This window comes from Somniosus microcephalus, chromosome 22 (assembly GCF_052327205.1).
Source record: "Somniosus microcephalus isolate GS21.2 chromosome 22, FLI_Smic_1.0, whole genome shotgun sequence".
In the NCBI taxonomy this organism is placed as follows: Eukaryota; Metazoa; Chordata; class Chondrichthyes; order Squaliformes; family Somniosidae; genus Somniosus; species Somniosus microcephalus.
In genome coordinates this window covers 43,406,815-43,426,337 of record NC_141008.1, presented here as the reverse complement: position 1 = coordinate 43,426,337, position 19,523 = coordinate 43,406,815, and the positions used below count along the sequence as shown (strand labels likewise).

The window sequence follows — 19,523 nt, the reverse complement described above, 5'->3', positions numbered from 1 at the left end:
TCTGTAAACTTTCATGCCAATAAAGCATTTGAATTGGAATTGGAATTGGGAAGGGAAGAAGGGCTCTTGGCAGGAGGCCATATCCGCACAGGGTGTTCAGGAAGCAATTCTCCTACCTGAACCTCAGTGACAACCAATGTTTGAGACATCTGCGCTTCACTAAGGAGGTTATTACTGAAATCTGCCAACTGTTGCAGCCACAACTCCCAACCTCCAAGCAGGTCAGGAACCTCATTGCCAGTGGCTCAGAAGGTGACTGTGGCAATGAACTTCTATGCGTCTGGCTCCTTCCATGCTAGAGCTGGAGATATTAGCAACTAGGGTTGCAAAATTCCAGGAATATTTTAAAAGAGGAAACTTTCCATGGGAATTTTGAGTTTTTTTGCACACTGATGGTTTTTGTCTCTGACCCTTATTATCTTTTGTCATCAAAATAGACATACTGTTCCATACAAATAAAAACAGGCTTTCAAAACTTTATTTAGGTTATAATTTTGAACTTTATTGAACTCCCACAAAAAAGACCTAAAATAAAATAAAAAGAGCGTCAGCTTATTTAGCCTGTAATTTGTCCTTATTTTGTCCCTTTGAGTCTTCTACTCATCATTGCTCCTCCTGATGCTCTGGCTCTGACGTGTCCATTTCCTTCTCTGTGTCACTGTCTAGCTGTGTGGTGGACACTTCTGTATCTGGCTCAATAAGTTGTAGGTTCGCTCGGCTAGACACCAGTTTCTCCACTCTCTTGTTAGTCAGCCTGTTGCGCACCTTTGTATGCGTATTCCCAAAAAGTGACCAGTTTCGTTCAGAAACCGCTGATGAAGGTGGGATTTGGGGTATCACCGATGCAATAGGTGACAGGGCCTCAGATGCACAAAGTCCCTTCCACCAGGTATGTGCACTGATATGCTTGCATGATTCCCTTATCCCGTCCCCATTCCAAAGACCTTGCTTGGTAGAGAACTTTGCCAGACTTCCCAGAACTTTGCCCACATCCAGATTGAGGTGGCGTGAGAGGGTAGAAATCACACTGTAAGCGCTGTTGATCTGTTCTCCAGAAAGTATTGGTCTCCCAACATGCTTTGGGTCCAGCATGTATGCTGCAGCTTGAATCGGCTTGACACAAAATTCTTGACGTGTTTGTATGAATTGAACAATTGCCTTCTCCTCTGCTTTGAGCAGCAGGGATGTGGGTAGGGCAATGCTGATTTTGTTCTTTTAAATCAGCAAAAAGCCTGAGAACATCTGACAAGACAGCGTCATCTCCTTCAATCTGAGCAATTGCAGATGCTACTGGTGAGAGTAGTTTAAGGCTGCTAACCACTCTCTCCCAAAACACATCATCCAGCAGTATTTTCTTGATGGTGGTTTCCATATCCCCAGACTGGGATGTTGCCATTTCTTGCAGCAACTCCTTACCCTCCAGAAGGCTGTTGTACATTATGACAATGCCACCCCATCTAGTGTTGCTGGGCAGCTTCAGTGTGGTGGTGGTGTTCTTTGTCGTTTGCTTGGAGTTGTAGGTTGCTGCAACTACCTGTTTTCCCCTGACATACTTAACAACTTGCTTGGCTCTCTTGTACAGTGTTTCCATGGTTCTCCACCCCATGATGTCCTTGAGGAGCAGGTTGAGCCCATGAGCTGCGCACCCAGTAGATGTAATATGAGGGTAGGCCTCCTCCACTTGAGCCCAAGCAGCCTTCATATATTCGCAGCATTGTCAGTAACTACTGCAAAGACCTTTTGTGATCCAAGATCGTTGATGACCGCTTTCAGCTCATCAGCAATGTATGTGCCTGTGTGTCTGTTGTCCTTCGTGCCTGTGCTCTTAAAGAACACTGGAAGAGGAGTGGAGACGATGTAGTTTATAATGCCCTCCCCTCGTACATTTGACCACCCATCTGAGATAACTGCAACACAGTCTGCCATCTCTATTGTTTCTTTGAGTTTTCCTTGGACTCTGTTATACTCAGCCTCCAGCAAATAAGTAGACAAAGCATGTCTGGTGGGAGGACAGTATGCAGGGCGAATAACATTGAAAAATCTCTTCCAGTACACATTGTGAGCATGAGGGGTGAGCCTGTCGCATATACAGCTCAAGCAAGGCACTCATCTGCATTCTTCTGGCTATGGTTATCCATTGTATCAAAGAACCTTCCAAGTGGGCCAGGAGTTGCTGATGATAAGGAGCCTGATGCTGAATGTGAACCATCATCTTCTTGAATGGAAGCAGAGGAACTCTGGGCTGACTGCTGTGAGCTTTGAGTGAAGTTGTTGCATTTGGATAAATGCTGCTGCATCTTTGTGGCATTCTTTACATATGGCTTTGTACAGTGTTTGCACGTGTACACAGTCTTTCCATCTTTAATGCCTGGGGTAAAATGCTTCCACACATCCGACGGTAAACGTGGCATTGTTCTATGCAGCGAAATAAAGGGCATTCTTCTCTGTGTCGAACTGTGCTCGATCAGCACGATTGCAACAGGGTGAGTAAATTTTTCCTGATGCTCCATGTGATGGAAGCATGACCTGTGCACGCACGACGCTACACCACCAATAGAGGGAGCTAATCACTCATCCAACCAATCAGGACACATTTGTTCAGTCACACAAACTTGTAATTATTAAAACAAGCCAAGTAAGAAGATAAACATATATTGATTAAGAAATTCCTTAATAATTAAGATTCCATCTCTGTTAGTAATTTTAAGAGAGGACCTGTGGGGGAAAAAAAAAATGAAAGAAATACAAAAAAAAAACAATATTATGCTAGCATGTGCTTTTTTGGGCAAAATTCCCAAGCTAAACTTCCTGTGGAAAATTTTCCGGAAACTTTCCACCCCTTCGCAACCATATTAACAACATCTCACCATTTGCAGTGCACTGTTGCATAAGGGAGGTCACTGAGGCTGTCTAGTCAACGAGAGATAACTTTATTTCATTCCCTCTTGCCAGAGACAAGCAGGCAGAGTGAGCACGAAAGTTTGCAGGATGCTATTGACTGCACGCACATTGCTTTGCAGGCGCCGCATGTCAACTCTGCCATGTACCAGAACTGAAGGGGATTCCACTTCACCAACATGCAGCTGGTGTGTGACCATAGGCAGTGCATCAAGCAGGTCAGCGCCCGGTATCCTGGCAGCAGTTATGATGCGTTCATTCTGCAGCAGTCTGCTGTGCCAACTATATTTCAGCCACCATAGCAAACCAAAGGGTGGCTACTGAGCGACGAGGGCTATCCACTGACCACATGGCTCATGATTCTGGTTCGCAACCCATGCACATGTGCGCAGCATGCATACCGTGAGAGTCATGCTGCCACAAGAAATGTGGTAGAGCAGCCCATTGGCATGCTGAAGCAACGATACTGCTGTCTGAACCGCTCTGCTGTACTCGGCTGAGCGGGTCTCAAGATATGTGGTGGTACGCTGTATACTGCACAACCTGAGGCCCAAGAACATTATATTCATATGTGCTTAAATACAACACAACAAAGATTAAAAATTTGCAGCACATGAACTGCAGCGGTTCAAGAAGGTGGCTCACCACCACCTTCTCGAGAGCAATTAGGGATGGGCAATAAATGCTGGCCTTGCTGTCGCTGCCCGCATCCTGTGAACAAATAATTTTTTAAAAAACCTCGCCATCATGAGGGGACAGTCCTTGCCACCACCTCAGGCAAGAAGCTCAGGAGCACGAGAAGGAGGAAGAAGAGGAAGGAAGGCTGCAACCTAGATGGCCACTTTCTGCCCGTGCTGTACGTGAAATACTAATTCAAGTGCGATACCAGTAACCTCAACCCCATTCACCCACATTCCTTACCTTCCCTCTGTCACTGACCATCACATCGTCCTCTTGGCCACAATCGCGTATTGCAATCCCCGCGCCCGTTTTTGGGTGCTATCCAGTTTAGCCCCCAGTATGTCTTAAGTTTCAGATAAAACCTGGTTAGGTTAAACACGATAATTTGCCTCTCTCCAATACTAAGAGCAGATCCATAACCTAGGCACAAAAATGACTCGACATGCTAGCTCCTGTTTCTAATACTTTCTGCTGGCTTGTTCTCCTGTGCAGTTGGTTCTTCTACATAATTGCTCTCACATTTTGCCAGCAATCTCCATTTAAAAGGAAAATAAGGATGTCATTTGTCATCACAAGCATCAAGTTCTAGCATGCTTTATGAATGGTCAGTCTTGTTGTCCAACATAAAATAAATCCTATTGCGTTTTGTGGCTCCCACCACCCCCACTCAAGACCATGTGGCTGCATAATTGTACAGTAGAGTGGTCTAGTGGATGGGTCAAAATGGCTTTGTGTTCAATTACTGATCAGCTTTAGTAAAAGTGTGATAGCCTTGGGTCTTGAGCAGTGCGAAACTTGTAGTAATGCAGTATTCTATCAGTCTATTTTTATATAAGGTACATACCACAAAATTTGCTTCAAAAACACAGCAAAATTTACAGTGGACTTTCTCTTCTATTCAGTTTTTCTCTTTTTTTCCCCTTTATCCTGAAACGTTCAACTTCTTGTTTGGATATGATTCCGTGGGTGCCAGTATCTTGTCCAAGTGACCATTATTGATATGGGAACCTTGATGGTGGCTGTCGGCAGAATGCTGAACTGCAGAGGGCATCACAGCTAAGCCAGATCCTATCCTTGCATGAAGTCAATATGTATACACTTCCAGCAGAGATTAGAATCATAGAAATTTACGACACAGAAGGAGGCCATTTGACCCATCGTGTCTGTGCTGGCTGAAAAAGAGCTATCCAGCCTAATCCTACTTTTCAGCTTTTGGTCCGTAGCCTTGTAAGTTATGGCACTTCAAGTGCATATCCAAGTACTTTTTAAATGCAATGAGGGTTTCTGCCTCTACCATTCTTTCAGGCAGTGAGTTCCAGTCCCCCACCACCCTCTGGGTGAAAAAATTTCTCAACTCCCCACTAATCCTTCTACCAATTGCTGTAAATCTATGCTGCCTGGTTATTGACCTCTCTCTGCTAAGGGAAATAGGTCCTTCCTCTTCACTCTATCTAGGCCCCTCATAATTTTATACACCTCAATCAATTCTTCCCCTCAGCCTCCTCTGTTGCGAAGAAAACAACCCCAGCCTATCCAATCTTTCCTCATAGCTAAAATTCTCCAGTCCTGGCAACATCCTCGTAAATCTGCTCCCTACCCTCTCTAGTGCAATGTTGCGGCAGTGGCTAGATGGAAGCAATCGCACGGGACGAGGGTGGCTGTGCAGTGTAACAGCAACTTCAAGCACATTCCCAGTTCCTGATTCGGACCAATGGTGAAGTCTCAGATTCCAAACCACCCTCCAAGAAAACTAGCACTTCATGCAGGATGCATTGCACAGATCGCTTCCTGTCCCCACATCCCAGTTTTCTCCCCTTCTCCAAGGAAGGCACCAGCTCAAGCTAGGGGCACAGTTCCAACTTCCCTCCACCCCCTCCCTCACGCTGTCAATTATTTATTCGCCAGCCTAGAGTGCCAGCTAGCTATTTGGACATGGTGGGCATCGTGACCAAGATCGTATTACAGGACAGCTGACTCAGCACAAACCCCAAGCCTTGTCCTTCACCCATCTGGCTCAGTACCACCCCAGGAGTTCTTTCCACCAATCAGGATATGGGACAAAGCGGGGAACTGTGTGAAATCAAGAGATTTCCCCCCTGCCCTCCCACCAGATCAAAAACAAAACCACTGCCTTGTACACAGGTTGTACACGCTCCGCTTCTAACCCTTTCATTACATAGCGGAGGAGGCTTGTGTGGAGCACAAATGACAGCATGGACCAGTTGGGCCGAATGGCCTTGCTGGACATTGATCAAAAGTGTGAATTGGAAATGAAATGTTGAAGCATTCCTTATATAGTAATAAAAGCTGTCTTGTGTAAAATTGTCTATTCAGTCAAGGTTTTGATTATTCTTAAATACAGTTTACATTTAGGTTGTGGAGGTGTGCGATCCAAGTTGTAACTAGTTATCTTTTACAACCTATGACTTTTATGTGTTATTTACGTTTGAGTCTTTCCATTTTGATTGGTTCTGCAGTTTCCAGTCTTTGAAAAGTGCAATTTTTAGGTCAGAGTCCATCTTGGAATGATGGAATGAAAGTCTTCTTTGTCCAGGTCCTTAACGGTGAGAAGACAGACACGATGGGTCGAATGGGTCCTTCTGTGCCGTAAATTTCTATGATTCTATGGAGCAAAAGTAGTTTGGGCATCTTAGTAGGCATAAATTGTGCCTAATTCAGTACTAAGTTGGCAGTCTCAATAAGAGAGTATAGGACAGCTGGTGTAAAAAATGAAAAAAATACCATGCTGCACCAGGAGCAGTATAGAGGAAGCAATAGTCTGCATATAAGTGTGCTGTACTGACCTGGGCGTGCTTGATATTGATACTGGTTGCCCACAATGGAAAGTGGCCCATTCCCAGCATTAACTTTTGGCTGTAAAGAAACGTTGTACAACTGCTGCTTGTTATGTAATATGGAAAAGAACAAAAACAGTGCCAAGCCCAAGTAAAACTGGGGAAATGGACCAATATGGTTTCTTAAAAGTAAGCAAAATATGATTTGGATGCTCATAACAGGTGCTGTAATTTTTCTGACTCAAATCACCATTGGCTTTTGCAGCTTTATCAACAAGGACGCCTATGCCAACTGGGTGGTGAATTCTGTGAGCTGGAGGTGTTTGCGAAGGTGCTTAGAGCATCAGACAAAAGGTAAGCGTACCTGATTCTATGTACAGTACATGTAAATATTTATACTATAATTAATCAATTCATATTTGTCATTACCCAGTCAATAGATTACGTTTTTCTGTGTGTCTAGTTTCAATCTGGAAGCAGCAACTGAGTAATAGGATTCCGAGCGTGAAATTTAGTGATCTGGAATTGCCTCCAGTGTTTTCTATCGCACTTTCTTTCATAAACTCCATATAGTTGGAATCGTGGGCCAGTGTCAAAACATTCTGACCACCATTTCTGGCTTCCAAGTATTTTGGTAAACTGAAGGATAAGGCTCTATCTTAAAGTATAGGCTTAACCTGCTCCTACAGGTATTATTGGTACTTTTGACTGAATTTATTTTAGATCTGCTTTAATTATATCTTCCTGATGGGAAATGTGCAATCCAATTCTATTAGTAAGATAGCTCTTACTTCAGATTGCCAATACTTGTAATTCTGTAATGACCAAGTAATTTTGCTTTCCTCTCGATATAATGTTAATTCGTCTATTTCAGCAGTTGTAGAACTTTTCCATGTTGGGAGCTTTTTTAAAAATCATAATATTATGACCCAGCCCCCTTCCCATAACCATAACCATTGGTGGTTAAGTACAAAAAATGTTCTCCCTCCCTGCCCTGCCAACTCTTTGCCTTTACACTTTTTCCTCCATCCCTTGAAGAGATCTTTTCCCCCCACCCCCACCCCACTCCCCTTTCCTGGTTCACACATCATTATCAGACCTGATTCTTAGGTGGTCCTTTTGTTTAACTTGGACTAAAGCCTCTTCTGTATAGTACTGGTGGAAATTCCTGGTGTTTTTGTTGAATCAGAAATTCCTTCGTAAGATTTTCAGTTCCTATCCGTAGCACAGGAATAACATCTTGTATTCATCATATAGAGTCTCTAAAGTAGAAAAATATCCCAAAGCGCTTCACAGAAGCATAATCGATAATGAGCTAAAGGAGGAGATATTAGGATGGGTGACCAAAAGCTTGCTCAAAGTGGTCGGTTTTAAGGAGGGCATTCCAGACCGTGGGACCTAGGCAGTTGAAGGCGTGGCCAACGATGAGGGGATGAAGGGAGAGCGGGATGCACAAGGGGCCAGAGTCCGAATAAGAGTTGGGGTGGGTGCTGTAGGGCTGGATTAGGTAACCAATAGGGAAGGTCCAAGCCATGTATGGATTTAAACAGGAGGATGAGAATTTTTAATTTGAGAGATTGGGAGACCAGGAGCCAATGTAGATCAGGGAGGACAGAGCTGATGGGTGAGCGAGATTTCATGCAGGAAAGGATGCGGACAGCAGAGTTTTGGTTGAGCCGACATTTACGGAGTCTGGAGTTGACAAAAGCATAGGTGAGAGTTTCAGTAGCAGATGGATTGAGGTAGGGATGGAGGTGGACAATGTAATAGAAGTGGAAGTAGGCAGTCTTCATGATGGAGAGCATAAAGCGTCATAAGCTCAGGGTCAAATAGGATACCGAATAGGAGCACGCAGTAATGTCTGATCCCAGAGCAGTGCAAGTGTCTGCTAGGAGCTGGATCTGAGCTCTGCATTCAGGAATGCATCAAGGAATTCAATAGCAGTGACACTCGTACCTCCCCTTAATAAGCGCTTGTGACCTCTCTCCCTCTTCCTGCCCCCGCCCCCCCCCCCCCCCAAAAAAAATCCATCTTGGTAACGCCTAATACATTTTACACTGTTAAATTGCACATTTAAAAAGTTAATGAAGCAGTCATTTTATTTTGTACCCAAACGTAGACTCCAGGTGCACTTCTCCCCCCACCCTCCAGAAAGAGCTTGTGGAAACTTGTAATTCCACATCTTGCAGTAGCTCAGTAAGCAAATGCATTGCCTGGTTTGGTAAAGACCAGGACGGTCTAAAGTTTGATCTCTGGTTAGTGCTGAGTTAGCTGGTCTTACTGGGACAATCATATGGGTGCTGCAGTTACGGAGAAGAAAGTAATCAGCCAGAATTTCTGCTTTTATGCTCTTCAGTGACTTTTTGCTGGATTCTTTTGTGGGTATATGCTGTACAAGGACCAATTTAGGTTCAGTTGTGGCGGGTCCTTTTACCTTCATGGCAAGTAGCTTGTTGGCAGTCGCCTTGTGCTTTATCGTACATGAATGGCTATTCGGGTTGAAGGGATAATTACTCGTCCTAGCTCTTTTCGGGCTACCCCAGATCAGGCGTATTTCCCAGACGTTCACCTTCAACTAAAGTTAAAGAAAGCCGAATTCTATAAGACGCTTAATTGGGTCTAAAGGTTTAGACTATCTCTCCCTAAAGGAAAGGAACGACGTGAAGATGTTAGCGTCCTCCGGATAGCACTTTTAATAAGTTTAACTAGACTGTAACCTTCCGGATATTATGAGGGTCTGGAATGCCCCCCAGAATTCTGCAACTCCTCACAAAAGAGTGTACAGAAATTGAGTTTGCGAGTTTGATGCAGAAATACTACTTGAGACAATTCTAAAAATACATAGATTTATTTAAGAGCCGACATACAGTTGACAATTGTGAGTCAACTTTAACAGTTCAAAAACAAATAGCTTACATTTCTTAGCCTCAGAGATTCTTATTCTCAAATCTTAACTTCGTACATTTTACATTTCTTATTCTTAATTCTAATCCAGAATATTCACCAAAATCAAATTTTAAATACCTTTTTGATCCCCGAGACTCAAAGAATTAAAAACTTACAGAAATGCCTCTGAAGAGTGAAAGAATCGCTTTGCCCCTTTCCAGCAACTTCTGACTGTCTATCTGAAAAGCTCTATTTTTATACCTCTTTTTAGTGGTTTATCCTTTGAAGTTTTCTGCTGATGTAAGCTAATTATCTCTAGTCATCTTCCTGTTGACTTTTTTCTATACTTACTGCCAATTCAACTGTTGCATGAATAATTATGTCTCTACCTTTTTAGGTGTTCCAAAAACTTATATAATATAAAATTGTTATTACAGATGTATCTCTTTGATGCCATTCTTATCGAAGGCCTTGCATTCAATTCTAAAACCACCTTAACTGGTTACAACCACAGACTCCTGTCTCTGTGGTGTTCCAAGCTCAATACAAAAACCATGTGATTGCTTGGTGCATCTATTGAAGTCATGGGCCAAAAATTCGGGTCGGGGGCTTCCCGCGGGTGCAAGCCCCCGATCTGCACTCACCCTGCGCGCTGACATCTGAAGCCCGGGCCTGCTTGCATTTCCTGTGACAGGCCCGGTTCAGATGTCAGCGCGCAGTGCTTACCTGATCCAGCGGCGTAGTTAGTGCGATGTGCCGGCTGGGATCAGGTGAGCACTGTACAACCAATCGGGGGAGGGGAAGGTTCATTCATGAGTTTGAGAGTAAGAACTGTCAAACTCATGAAAACTACGGGGGCCCAAAACACTATTTAAACTTTAAATAAAAATTAAAAAAACATCCCAATCATTAAATTAAGTATAAATAAGTTTTAAAAAAAAATTTAAACTTTTTTTTGAAAAAAATAAATTTTTAATAAAAAGGGTCTAAAACTAAACTTACCTTATCGTAGATTCTTTAAAATAATAAACCTGTGGAAAAAAAAATTCTAAATTACACTAAAACACCACTTACCTGTAAAAGTAAATACTTACGTGTGCTTTTTACAAGCGTAAAGACCGGAGGCCTTTACACATGCGCAAATCCCCCAAAACAGAGGAAATCCAAGACGCACGCGCTGCCCCCTACAGCGCACGCGCTAGCCTCTTCACCTCTTGGGTTAGAGGAGAGGAAATGCCGGTTTTCAGCGAATGCGCTGTGCATGCTGAAAACCGGCATTTCCTCCGGCCAGACGCGTGAGTACCCCTTCCATACTCAGCGTTTGGGGAGGAATTTCTGCCCCCATATCTTCAAAGTGTTCTGTTGGTATCGTATTTACAACATGTAAATTAAAGACACTTCAGCTAGGGTGTTTGTTTTCCTAGCCATCTTATATTGGTTATATTATATCATGTTTCCTGTTTCATTTGATGTTACTTTTACAAAGGCACATGGTTTTTTAATATTCTGTGTTCCTGTTCGAAGTGTTAGTTTTAACACTTTACTTGGGTCATTCCATTGTGTTTCTCCCAAACTCCAGACCTTCTGGAAGCGCCAAACTGCTATTTCAATAGGGCCATTGTTTTAGTATTTTTAACCAATTCCCATTTCAGAAGCTTGTGGTGTTTACAACTTTTGTGTTATCAAACCATCCCATCTTAGAAGCCTGTCTGCACAGCTTGTGTCATTGAGACTTCAGATTTTTAAACCCAGTATATCATGTATTAATAAAATCATAATTCTGTTCATATGATGGTGTATTTTTCTGAAATATGGCCTATTCCTTCACAACCTTGTTGCCAGTGGTGCCCAATCTGGAGTCACAGCATTTAGGATAGGAGAATTGAAGGTGTCGTTTAAAAAAAAAATTCATTTATGGGATCTGGGTGTCGCTGGCAAGGCCACCATTTATTGCCCATCCCTAGTTGCCCTTGAGAAGGTGATGGTGAGCCGTCTTCTTGAACTGCTGCAGTCCGTGTCGTGATAGTACTCCCACAGTGCTGTTAGGGAGGGAGTTCCAGGATTTTGATCCACCGACGATGATGGATCGGCGATATACTTCTAAGTCATGATGGTGTGTGACTTGGAGGGGAACTTGGAGGTGGTGGTGTTCCCATGCGCCTGCTGCCCTTGTCCTTCTAGGTGGAAGAGGTCGTGGGTTTGGGAGGTGCTGCCGAAGAAGCCTTGGCGAGTTGCTGCAGTGCATCTTGTAGATGGTACACACTGCAGCCACGGTACGCCGGTGGTGGAGGGAGTGAATGTTTAAGGCGGTAGATGGGGTGCCAATTGACGAGCTTCTTGAGTGTTGTTGGAGCTGCACTCATCCAGGCAAATGGAGAGTATTCCATCACACTCCTTACTTGTGCCTTGTAGATGGTGGAAAGGCTTTGGGGAGTCAGGAGGTGAGACACTCGCTGCAGAATACCTAGCCTCTGACCTGCTCTTGTTGCCACAGTATTTATGTGGCTGGTCCAGGTAAGTTTCTGGTTAATGGTGACCCCCCAGGATGTTGATAGTGGGGGATTCGCCGATGGTAATGCCGTTGAATGTCAAGGGGCGGTGGTTAGACTCTCGCTTGTTGGAGATGGTCATTGCCCGTCACTTGTGTGGCGCAAATGTTACCTGCCACTTATCAGCCCAAGCCTGAACATCGTCCAGGTCTTGTTGCATGCTAGGTATGACTCCAGCCAGTGGAGTGTTTTCCCCCTGATTCCCATTGACTTCAATTTTACTAGGGCTCCTTGATACCACACTCGGTCAAATGCTGCCTTGATGTCAAGGGCAGTCACTCTCACCTCACCTCTGGAATTCAGCTCTTTTGTCCATGTTTGGACCAAGGCTGTAATGAGGTCAGGAACCGAGTGGTCTTGGCGGAACCCAAACTGGGCATCAGTGAGCAGGTTATTGGTGAGTAAGTGCTGCTTGATAGCACTGTCGATGACACCTTCCATCACTTTGCTGATGATTGAGAGTAGACTGATGGGGCGGTAATTGGCCGGGTTGGATTTGTCCTGCTTTGTAGACAGGACATACCTGGGCAGTTTTCCACATTGTCGGATAGATGCCAGTGTTGTAGCTGTACTGGAACAGCTTGGCTAGTCCTGGAGCACAAGTCTTCAGCACGATAGCCGGATGTTGTCGGGGCCCATAGCCTTTGCTGTATCCAGTGCGCTCAGCTGTTGCTTGATATCACGTGGAGTGAATCGAATTGGCTGAAGAATGGCTTCTTTGATGGTGGGGACCTCGGGAGTAGGCCGACATGGATCATCCACTCAGCACTTCTGGCTGAAGTTGGTTGCAAACGCTTCAGCCTTGTCTTTTGCACTCGCGTGCTGGGCCCCACCATCATTGAGGATGGGGATATTCTTGGAGCCTCTTTCTCCCGTTAGTCGTTTAATGGTTCACCACCATTCATGACTGGGTGTGGCAGGACTGCAGAGCTTTGATCTGATCCGTTGATTGTGGGATCGCCTAGCCCTGCCTATAGCATGCTGCTTCCACTTTTTAGCATGCATGAAGTCCTGTGTTGCAGCTTCCCCAGGTTGGCACCTCATTTTTAGGTACACCTTGTGCTGCTCCTGGCATGCTCTTCTACACTCGTCGTTGAACCAGGGTTGGTCCCCTGGCTTGGTGGTAATTGTAGAGTGAGGGATAGGCTGGGCCATGAGGTTACTGATTGTGGTGGAATACAATTCTGCTGCTGCTGATGGCCCACAGCGCCTCATGGAGGCCCAGTTTTGAGCTGCTAGATCTGTTCTGAATCTATTCCATTTAGCACGGTGGTAGTGCCACACAACACGATGGAGGGTGTCTTCAGGGATGGTGATGGAGGAGTCTGGGACATTGATTGAAAGCTATGATTCTGTGAGTATGACTATGTCAAGGCTGTTGCTTGACTAATCTGTGGGACAGCTCTCCCAATTTTGGTACAAGTCCCCAGATGTTGGTGAGGTGGACTTTGCAAGGTTGACTGGGCTGGGTGTGCTGAGGTTGATGCCAGTTGGTCTATCCGGTTTCATTCTTATTTTGTTTCGTAGCGGTTAGTTACAAGTGAGTGGCTTGCTAGGCCATTTCAGAGGGCAGTTAAGAGTCAACCACGTTGCTGTGGGTCTGGAGTCACATATAAGCCAGACCAGGTAACGACAGCAGATTTCCTTCCCTAAAGGACATTAGTGAACCAGATGGGTTTTTGCGACAATCCGATAGTTTCATGGTCATCGATAGTGATACTAGCTTTTTATTCCAGATTTACTTAATTAACTGAATTTAAATTCCCCAGCTGCCATCATGGGATTTGAACTCACGTCTCTGGATCATTAGTTCAGGCCTCTGGATTACTAGCCCAGTGATATTACCACTACGCTACCATTCCCTCACTTAGACTCCTCATGTTATGTATCTGCCTGAAGGCTGTATGGTTGCTTTCCATTATTTTATCTTTTAAGCCATGTCAGTTTATTCATTTTCCCTTTTTTGGATTTAAGTGGTTCATAACATAAGAAATAGGAGCAGGAGTAGGCCATCGAGCCTGCTCCGCCATTCAATAAGGTCATGGCTGATCTTCTACATCAACTCCACTTTCCTGCCCTATCACCATATCCCTTGATTCCCTTAGTGCTCAAAAATCTATTGATCTCCATCTTTAATATACTCATCGTCTGAGCATCCAAAGCCCTCTGGGGTAGAGAATTCCAAAGATTCGCAACCCCCCCCCCCCCCCCCCCAAAAGAAATGTCTCCTCCTCTCAGTCCTAAATGGCCGACCCCTTATCTTAAGACTGAACCCTAGTTCTAGACACTCCAGTCAGGAGAAACAGCCTCTCCGCATCTACCCTGTCAAGCCCTCTCAGAATTTTATACATTTCAATGAGATCACCTCTCATTCTTCCAAACTCCAGAGAATATAGGCCCATTCTACTCAATCTCTCCTCATGACTTCCTGTGACTTTGTTTTGGTTACACTTCCACCTTATTTTATTTTAAATATTTAGGCCAGTTTGCTCTTGATGCTGAATTTGGTGTGATTTTTTTCATTTCACCTGGAGTTCGTACAGCTCTGGGAAATTCTCCCCATTGAAATCAGTTAGTGACTACACCTGGCTCACTTATCTGAGGGGGTTTTCATTTTTGGTGTAACGTCTTCAGGGTTGCCAGTCTTCTGTATACTCATGCTAAAGAATCCACATCTGGTTCTTTGAAGAAAGGAATGTTTTTTTAAAAACTTATTTATAGTAGTTATAATAAATAATTAGCTAAGTAAAGCCTTTAACCGATCAAGTATGGATTAAATTTGTCTCCTTCACCCGTTATTTTAATTGTCAAAATAAAAAATGGATTTAGCACAGCAGAGACTTTCCTGGCTTTACTAAATTTTCTGAGATCCAACTAAAGAAACTATGGCATGTGGAAGAAATAATGTATAAAGGGGAAGGAACTGGTGGGAAAGAAACAATCCTAATTGCTGTTTGATGTGAAATCTGGCAGCTCAAATATGGACTGCTAAGAGGGTTGACTGTTTCATGAATATGTAATGCTACAGTGCATCCTCTTTACAAAATAAACATGAATTGTGATTATGACTGGAAGCATTCTACAAGTGCACTAAACATTGAAACTGAGCCTAACCAAAATAGTTATTTAAATATTATGCATTGTGTTTGGCGGGGGGGTGGTGGTGGTGGTGGAAGGAAGTTACTAACGCCATGGTCATCCTTCAAAATCAACACTTTTCCCCATGGCATTTAGTACAACCAGGTAATGGAAAAATTGCAGCGTATGAAATTTCTATATGATTAGAGAAGTTGGTACCAAACCTTTTAACTTGTAGGGTGTGTTGCCATGCTTAACAGGTTTCAGTTGTCAGAGTATAGAAATTAAGAACTGATTTTAAAGTAAATGTGAACTTAATTTTTGCTTTTTATTAGAACCTCGTAATGGGTTAAAGTTGATTTATTCACCCAAAGTAGTTCTAGAGGGAGACAGTTTGGGAAGTTGTAGAAAAACACCCACTCTACTCTAATTAGACTATTTGTAATGAGCAACAACAAAAAGGATAAAGTACCCAAGGCAACTGTGGTAAACCATTGAAAGAAAAGGGAATGGTTTATTGGGAAGTCCTTAACCGAGCCGAGTGTGGTACAATTGAGTACAGTATGTAATTTACGCTTGCACAGATTATTTGCACTCCCTTTTCTGTCACAATACAGTCATCCGCAATTGGATGTCCATGAGTTTTCAAAGAAGGTGGTCACTGCAGGATTCTCCTCAAAAAGGAAGTGTATTAATCTGAGTTGGCACATAATGACAAAGGGTAATATTTGTATGTGCATATTATTTTGCTTGTCAAGAATGTGTGCACTAAGACGGTGGTTCTCAAACTTTTTTAGTTGAAGGACTCCTTTTCAAATCGATTAGTAATCGCAGACCCCCCCCCCCCCATCTAAATTATAATACTCATAATATGAAAGTACTGCATATAAAGAGTGATTTAATAATGCTTTTAAGGAAACAGGTGTTTACTTCCAGATATCAGTGAGATGGGTGTGCCTGCTTCTCTCACCAATTCTGGGTACTCTGCAGCAACAGATGGCCACTATTAGCCACTTAGTGCTGGATAATTTTTTAAGCTGTCAGCAGGCTGGCCAAGGCGAGTGAGGGCACAAGCACCCATGTACATGCTGGGATGCTGCAGGAAGCCTGACTCACCACCACACTGTCCCACTGGCATGTTCTGTAACAGCTGCACTGTGGAATTGTACATGTTTGCGTGAACCCTTTCAGGCACGTGTTTGAAGGGCCCTGCAGGCGCTCTGATCACGTGTTGGGAAGATGGCACAGGGTCATGGCGCCAGGGAGAGGAATTGGTTCACCCAGCCGGGAATGCTCCTGGCAAAGTGAGTGAGAGCTGTGGGTCTCTGTGAGGATACGGGCCCAGCCGTTAAGATTAATTCACAAGAACTGAATCAGTGTCGGTTTTATAAAAAAGGTGCAGGCTTGAAATGACCTCTGACCGTCTCCGGTCGTGGACCCCCGGAAAGTCTCTATGAACCCCAGTTTGAGGAGCACTGCACTAAGAAATGGAACATCTCTTACTGAACATAAGAAATAGGAACAGGAGTAGGCTGTCCGGCCCCTCGAGCCTGCTCCGCCATTCAATAAGATCATGGCTGATCTGATCTTGGCCTCAACTCCACTTCCCTGCCTGCTCCCCATAACCCTTGACTCCCTTACCTTTCAAAAATCTGTCTATCTCCTCTTTAAATATATTCAATGATCCAGCCTCCACAGCTCTCTGGGGAAGAGAATTCCAAAGATTCACAACCCTCAGAGAAGAAATTCCTCCTCATTTCCGACTTAAAAGGGCGCCCCCTTATTCTGAAATTATGCCCCCTCGTTCTAGATTCCCCCACGAGGGAAACATCCTCTCTGCATCTACCCTGTCGAGCCCCTTCAGAATCTTATATTTCAATAAGATCCCCTCTCATTCTTCTAAACTCCAGAGAGTATCGGCCCATTCTACACAATCTCTCCTCATAGGACAGCCCTCTCACCCCAGGAATCAATCTAGTGAACCTTCGTTGCACCGCCTCCAAGGCAAGTATATCCTTCCTTTAGATAAGGAGACCAAAACTGTGCACTGTACTCCAGGTGTGGTTTCACCAAGGTTTCTCACCATTTAAAAATAATTCTGTTTTTCTATTCTTCCTACCAAAGTGAATAACCTCACATTTCCCTATATTATACTCCATCTGCCACCTTACTGCCCACTCACTTAGTCTATCTATATCCCTATACAGACTCTGTGTTCTCTTCACAGCTTACTGCCCCACCTAGCTTTGTATCATCAGCAAACTTGCATACATTACACTCGGTTCCTTCATCTAGGTCATTCATATAGATTGTAAATAGCTGAGGCCCCAACACTGATCCTTGCGGCACCCCACGAGTTACAGCCTGCCAACCTGAAAAAGATTTCTTTATCCCGACTCTCTCTTTTCTGACCATTAACCAATCCTCTATCCATGCTACTATATTACCCCCATCCCCATGAGTCCTAATCTTGTGTAATCACCTTTTTATGTGGCACCTTATCGAATGCTTTTTGGAAATCCAAATATACTATATCCACTGGTTCCCCTTTATCTACCCTGCTAGTTACATCCTCAAAAAACTCTAATAAATATGCACACTTGCATACCTGCATTTACACGCGCACGTGTTCCCACTCGCGCACATGAATATGCGTGCAGATGGCCATACACATAATCTCTGTAGCTGCACAATCTTGGCATTTCTCATTGTGATACAGAGTGTTCAGGAGGTGTTATTTGCAGAGTTTGTACTTTAACTGTTTTTACCACAGTAGAAATACACTAATAAAATTTGTAAAAATCAGCTTTATGTAATCCATTGAGACGGTTCAGTAGAAAAGTACATTGAAATAGCTCCTACTGTGGCAGGAGTGATGATTGTTAGGTGTGTGCTAAATAAATGTACCATCCAGCACTTCGGTTTTGACGTTGCTTTTGAAACAGGTGATTGAAGGAACTGAATTTGGCAGAAAACTCATTTTGGCAATGACAGCATTTTAAACATTTTTTTAAAAATGTGAGCGTGTCCTAACCACATGTTTTGAGGCCTAAGCCTGCTGTTGAGCAACTCTAAATATTGGAAGTGAAGTGGCAATTAATTTTCACTCTCATTTTCACACTTCTGAGGCCACACTTATATTTGTACATGCTGGGGCCTATAATGCTAGTGTAATCTGTTGGTGGTTAATTGTTAATCTTGTGAGCAGTTTAGGAAAGTACACTATGTTCTGGTATAAGTTTAGAGGTTAGACTTTAATTTCTGTACATTTTCATTTGAGAGTGTATGAAATCCATTCATTTGTTTTACTCCCAGGCCTCCACCAATGTCACTGTTGCCACCCAGGAGATGCTTGAGTGGTCTGGTGAGGACTCTAGTTATCCTAATTTACTGCCTTTGTCTTTGTCTTTGCCTCCTACTCTTTTTTTTCTTCCGCCCTCCAATACAAAATCTTCGATTTTAAATATTCTTCCTATTCAATATTGGTTTCTGTGTGTTGGGTCAATTTTGGCAATTTTCGTGATTCTTGGCAGTTCAGAAAAAGTAAAAAGCAGGCCTTGATGTAATTATCTACTTTTGAATAGGAACTACAGATAAGAGGTAACATCAGAAGCTGTGTAAACAGGCCTGTTTGTTTATTATATAAACATGAAGTCCAATTTTGAGCAGAAGCTAAACTTGGTCTTGCAAGTGAAAGGAGCTATTTTTGCTAAGTGTAGAATATTGAGCTTGTGAGATCCCCTAAATTTCTAAGCTCTGAAAAGATGTTAGTTAAAGTATCTAGTGTTGAACACTATAGCGTACGGACGCTGCTGTGCACAGTGGCGAGAACAGGTGACATTCAAGTCAGCTGAAAAAGGAGTTTTGATTATTTTACTGCTTGATCTGCTGATGTCATTTGACGTGGATTTTCTTTTGCAGGTGGCTAAAGGAGGTATAAACTCCGTCATTTTACACATTAAAGAGAAACCTTTCAATTGTAACCGAAAGATTAAAAAGCAGCTTTTATTCCAGTGTGTGTGTGGTTTCCCCCCCCCCCCCACCCCCACGTTTCCTTTGTAAATGTAGTACAATAAGATACGCCACACTGCGTAGTTGCATTCTCTTTTCCGGTAAACAGAGGTGAGGGTAGAGGCACAGTTGTGCTTTATTTTTCTTGCCAGCTGTAAGCAATTTTATGTGTATATTGAGCAGTTGCATGCTAATTTTTTTTTTACGGGAACTGATTGAGAATAGCTATCTTAAATTGTTCTTTTGGTTCCACCTTTAGCAGTGTACAGCTTCTAGATCATTCTGCATTTCCAAATAATTTTCTAGGCTGTGACTTTTTGTGTAACCCAGTTGCTGTTGTGCCACTGAAAACAACAGGATCCAGTGCTGATAGCTTGTGGATGCAGAATGATCAATTGTTCCACTAGGTTATTGTTCACACTAAATTCATGCGTTAGTCATTCTAGTTTGGCTAAATATTTGAAGTTCACTGGTAGCTGCAGAAGGTAAACTGTGGTCTGTTGTCGCTGACTACCACATATTTGCATATAAGGCATGCATATATAAAATGACCATCTTAGTTTCTGGTCAAAAAGCCTGAGAAAAACAGTCTGGCTCCTGTAAAATGTCTCATCTGTCACTACGG

The 19,523-nt window shown here is 43.4% G+C and overlaps 1 protein-coding gene across 1 annotated transcript in view; it reads left to right on the top strand.

Moving 5' to 3' along the window:
* appbp2 (amyloid beta precursor protein (cytoplasmic tail) binding protein 2) overlaps positions 1-19,523 on the top strand; it is an 84,042-nt gene that overhangs the window by 9,782 nt on the left and 54,737 nt on the right. Inside the window, exon 2 of the mRNA XM_085964533.1 lies at positions 6,640-6,728. Within this exon, the coding sequence (XP_085820659.1) occupies positions 6,640-6,728 (89 nt within the window). The remainder of the gene's footprint in view (positions 1-6,639; positions 6,729-19,523) is intronic.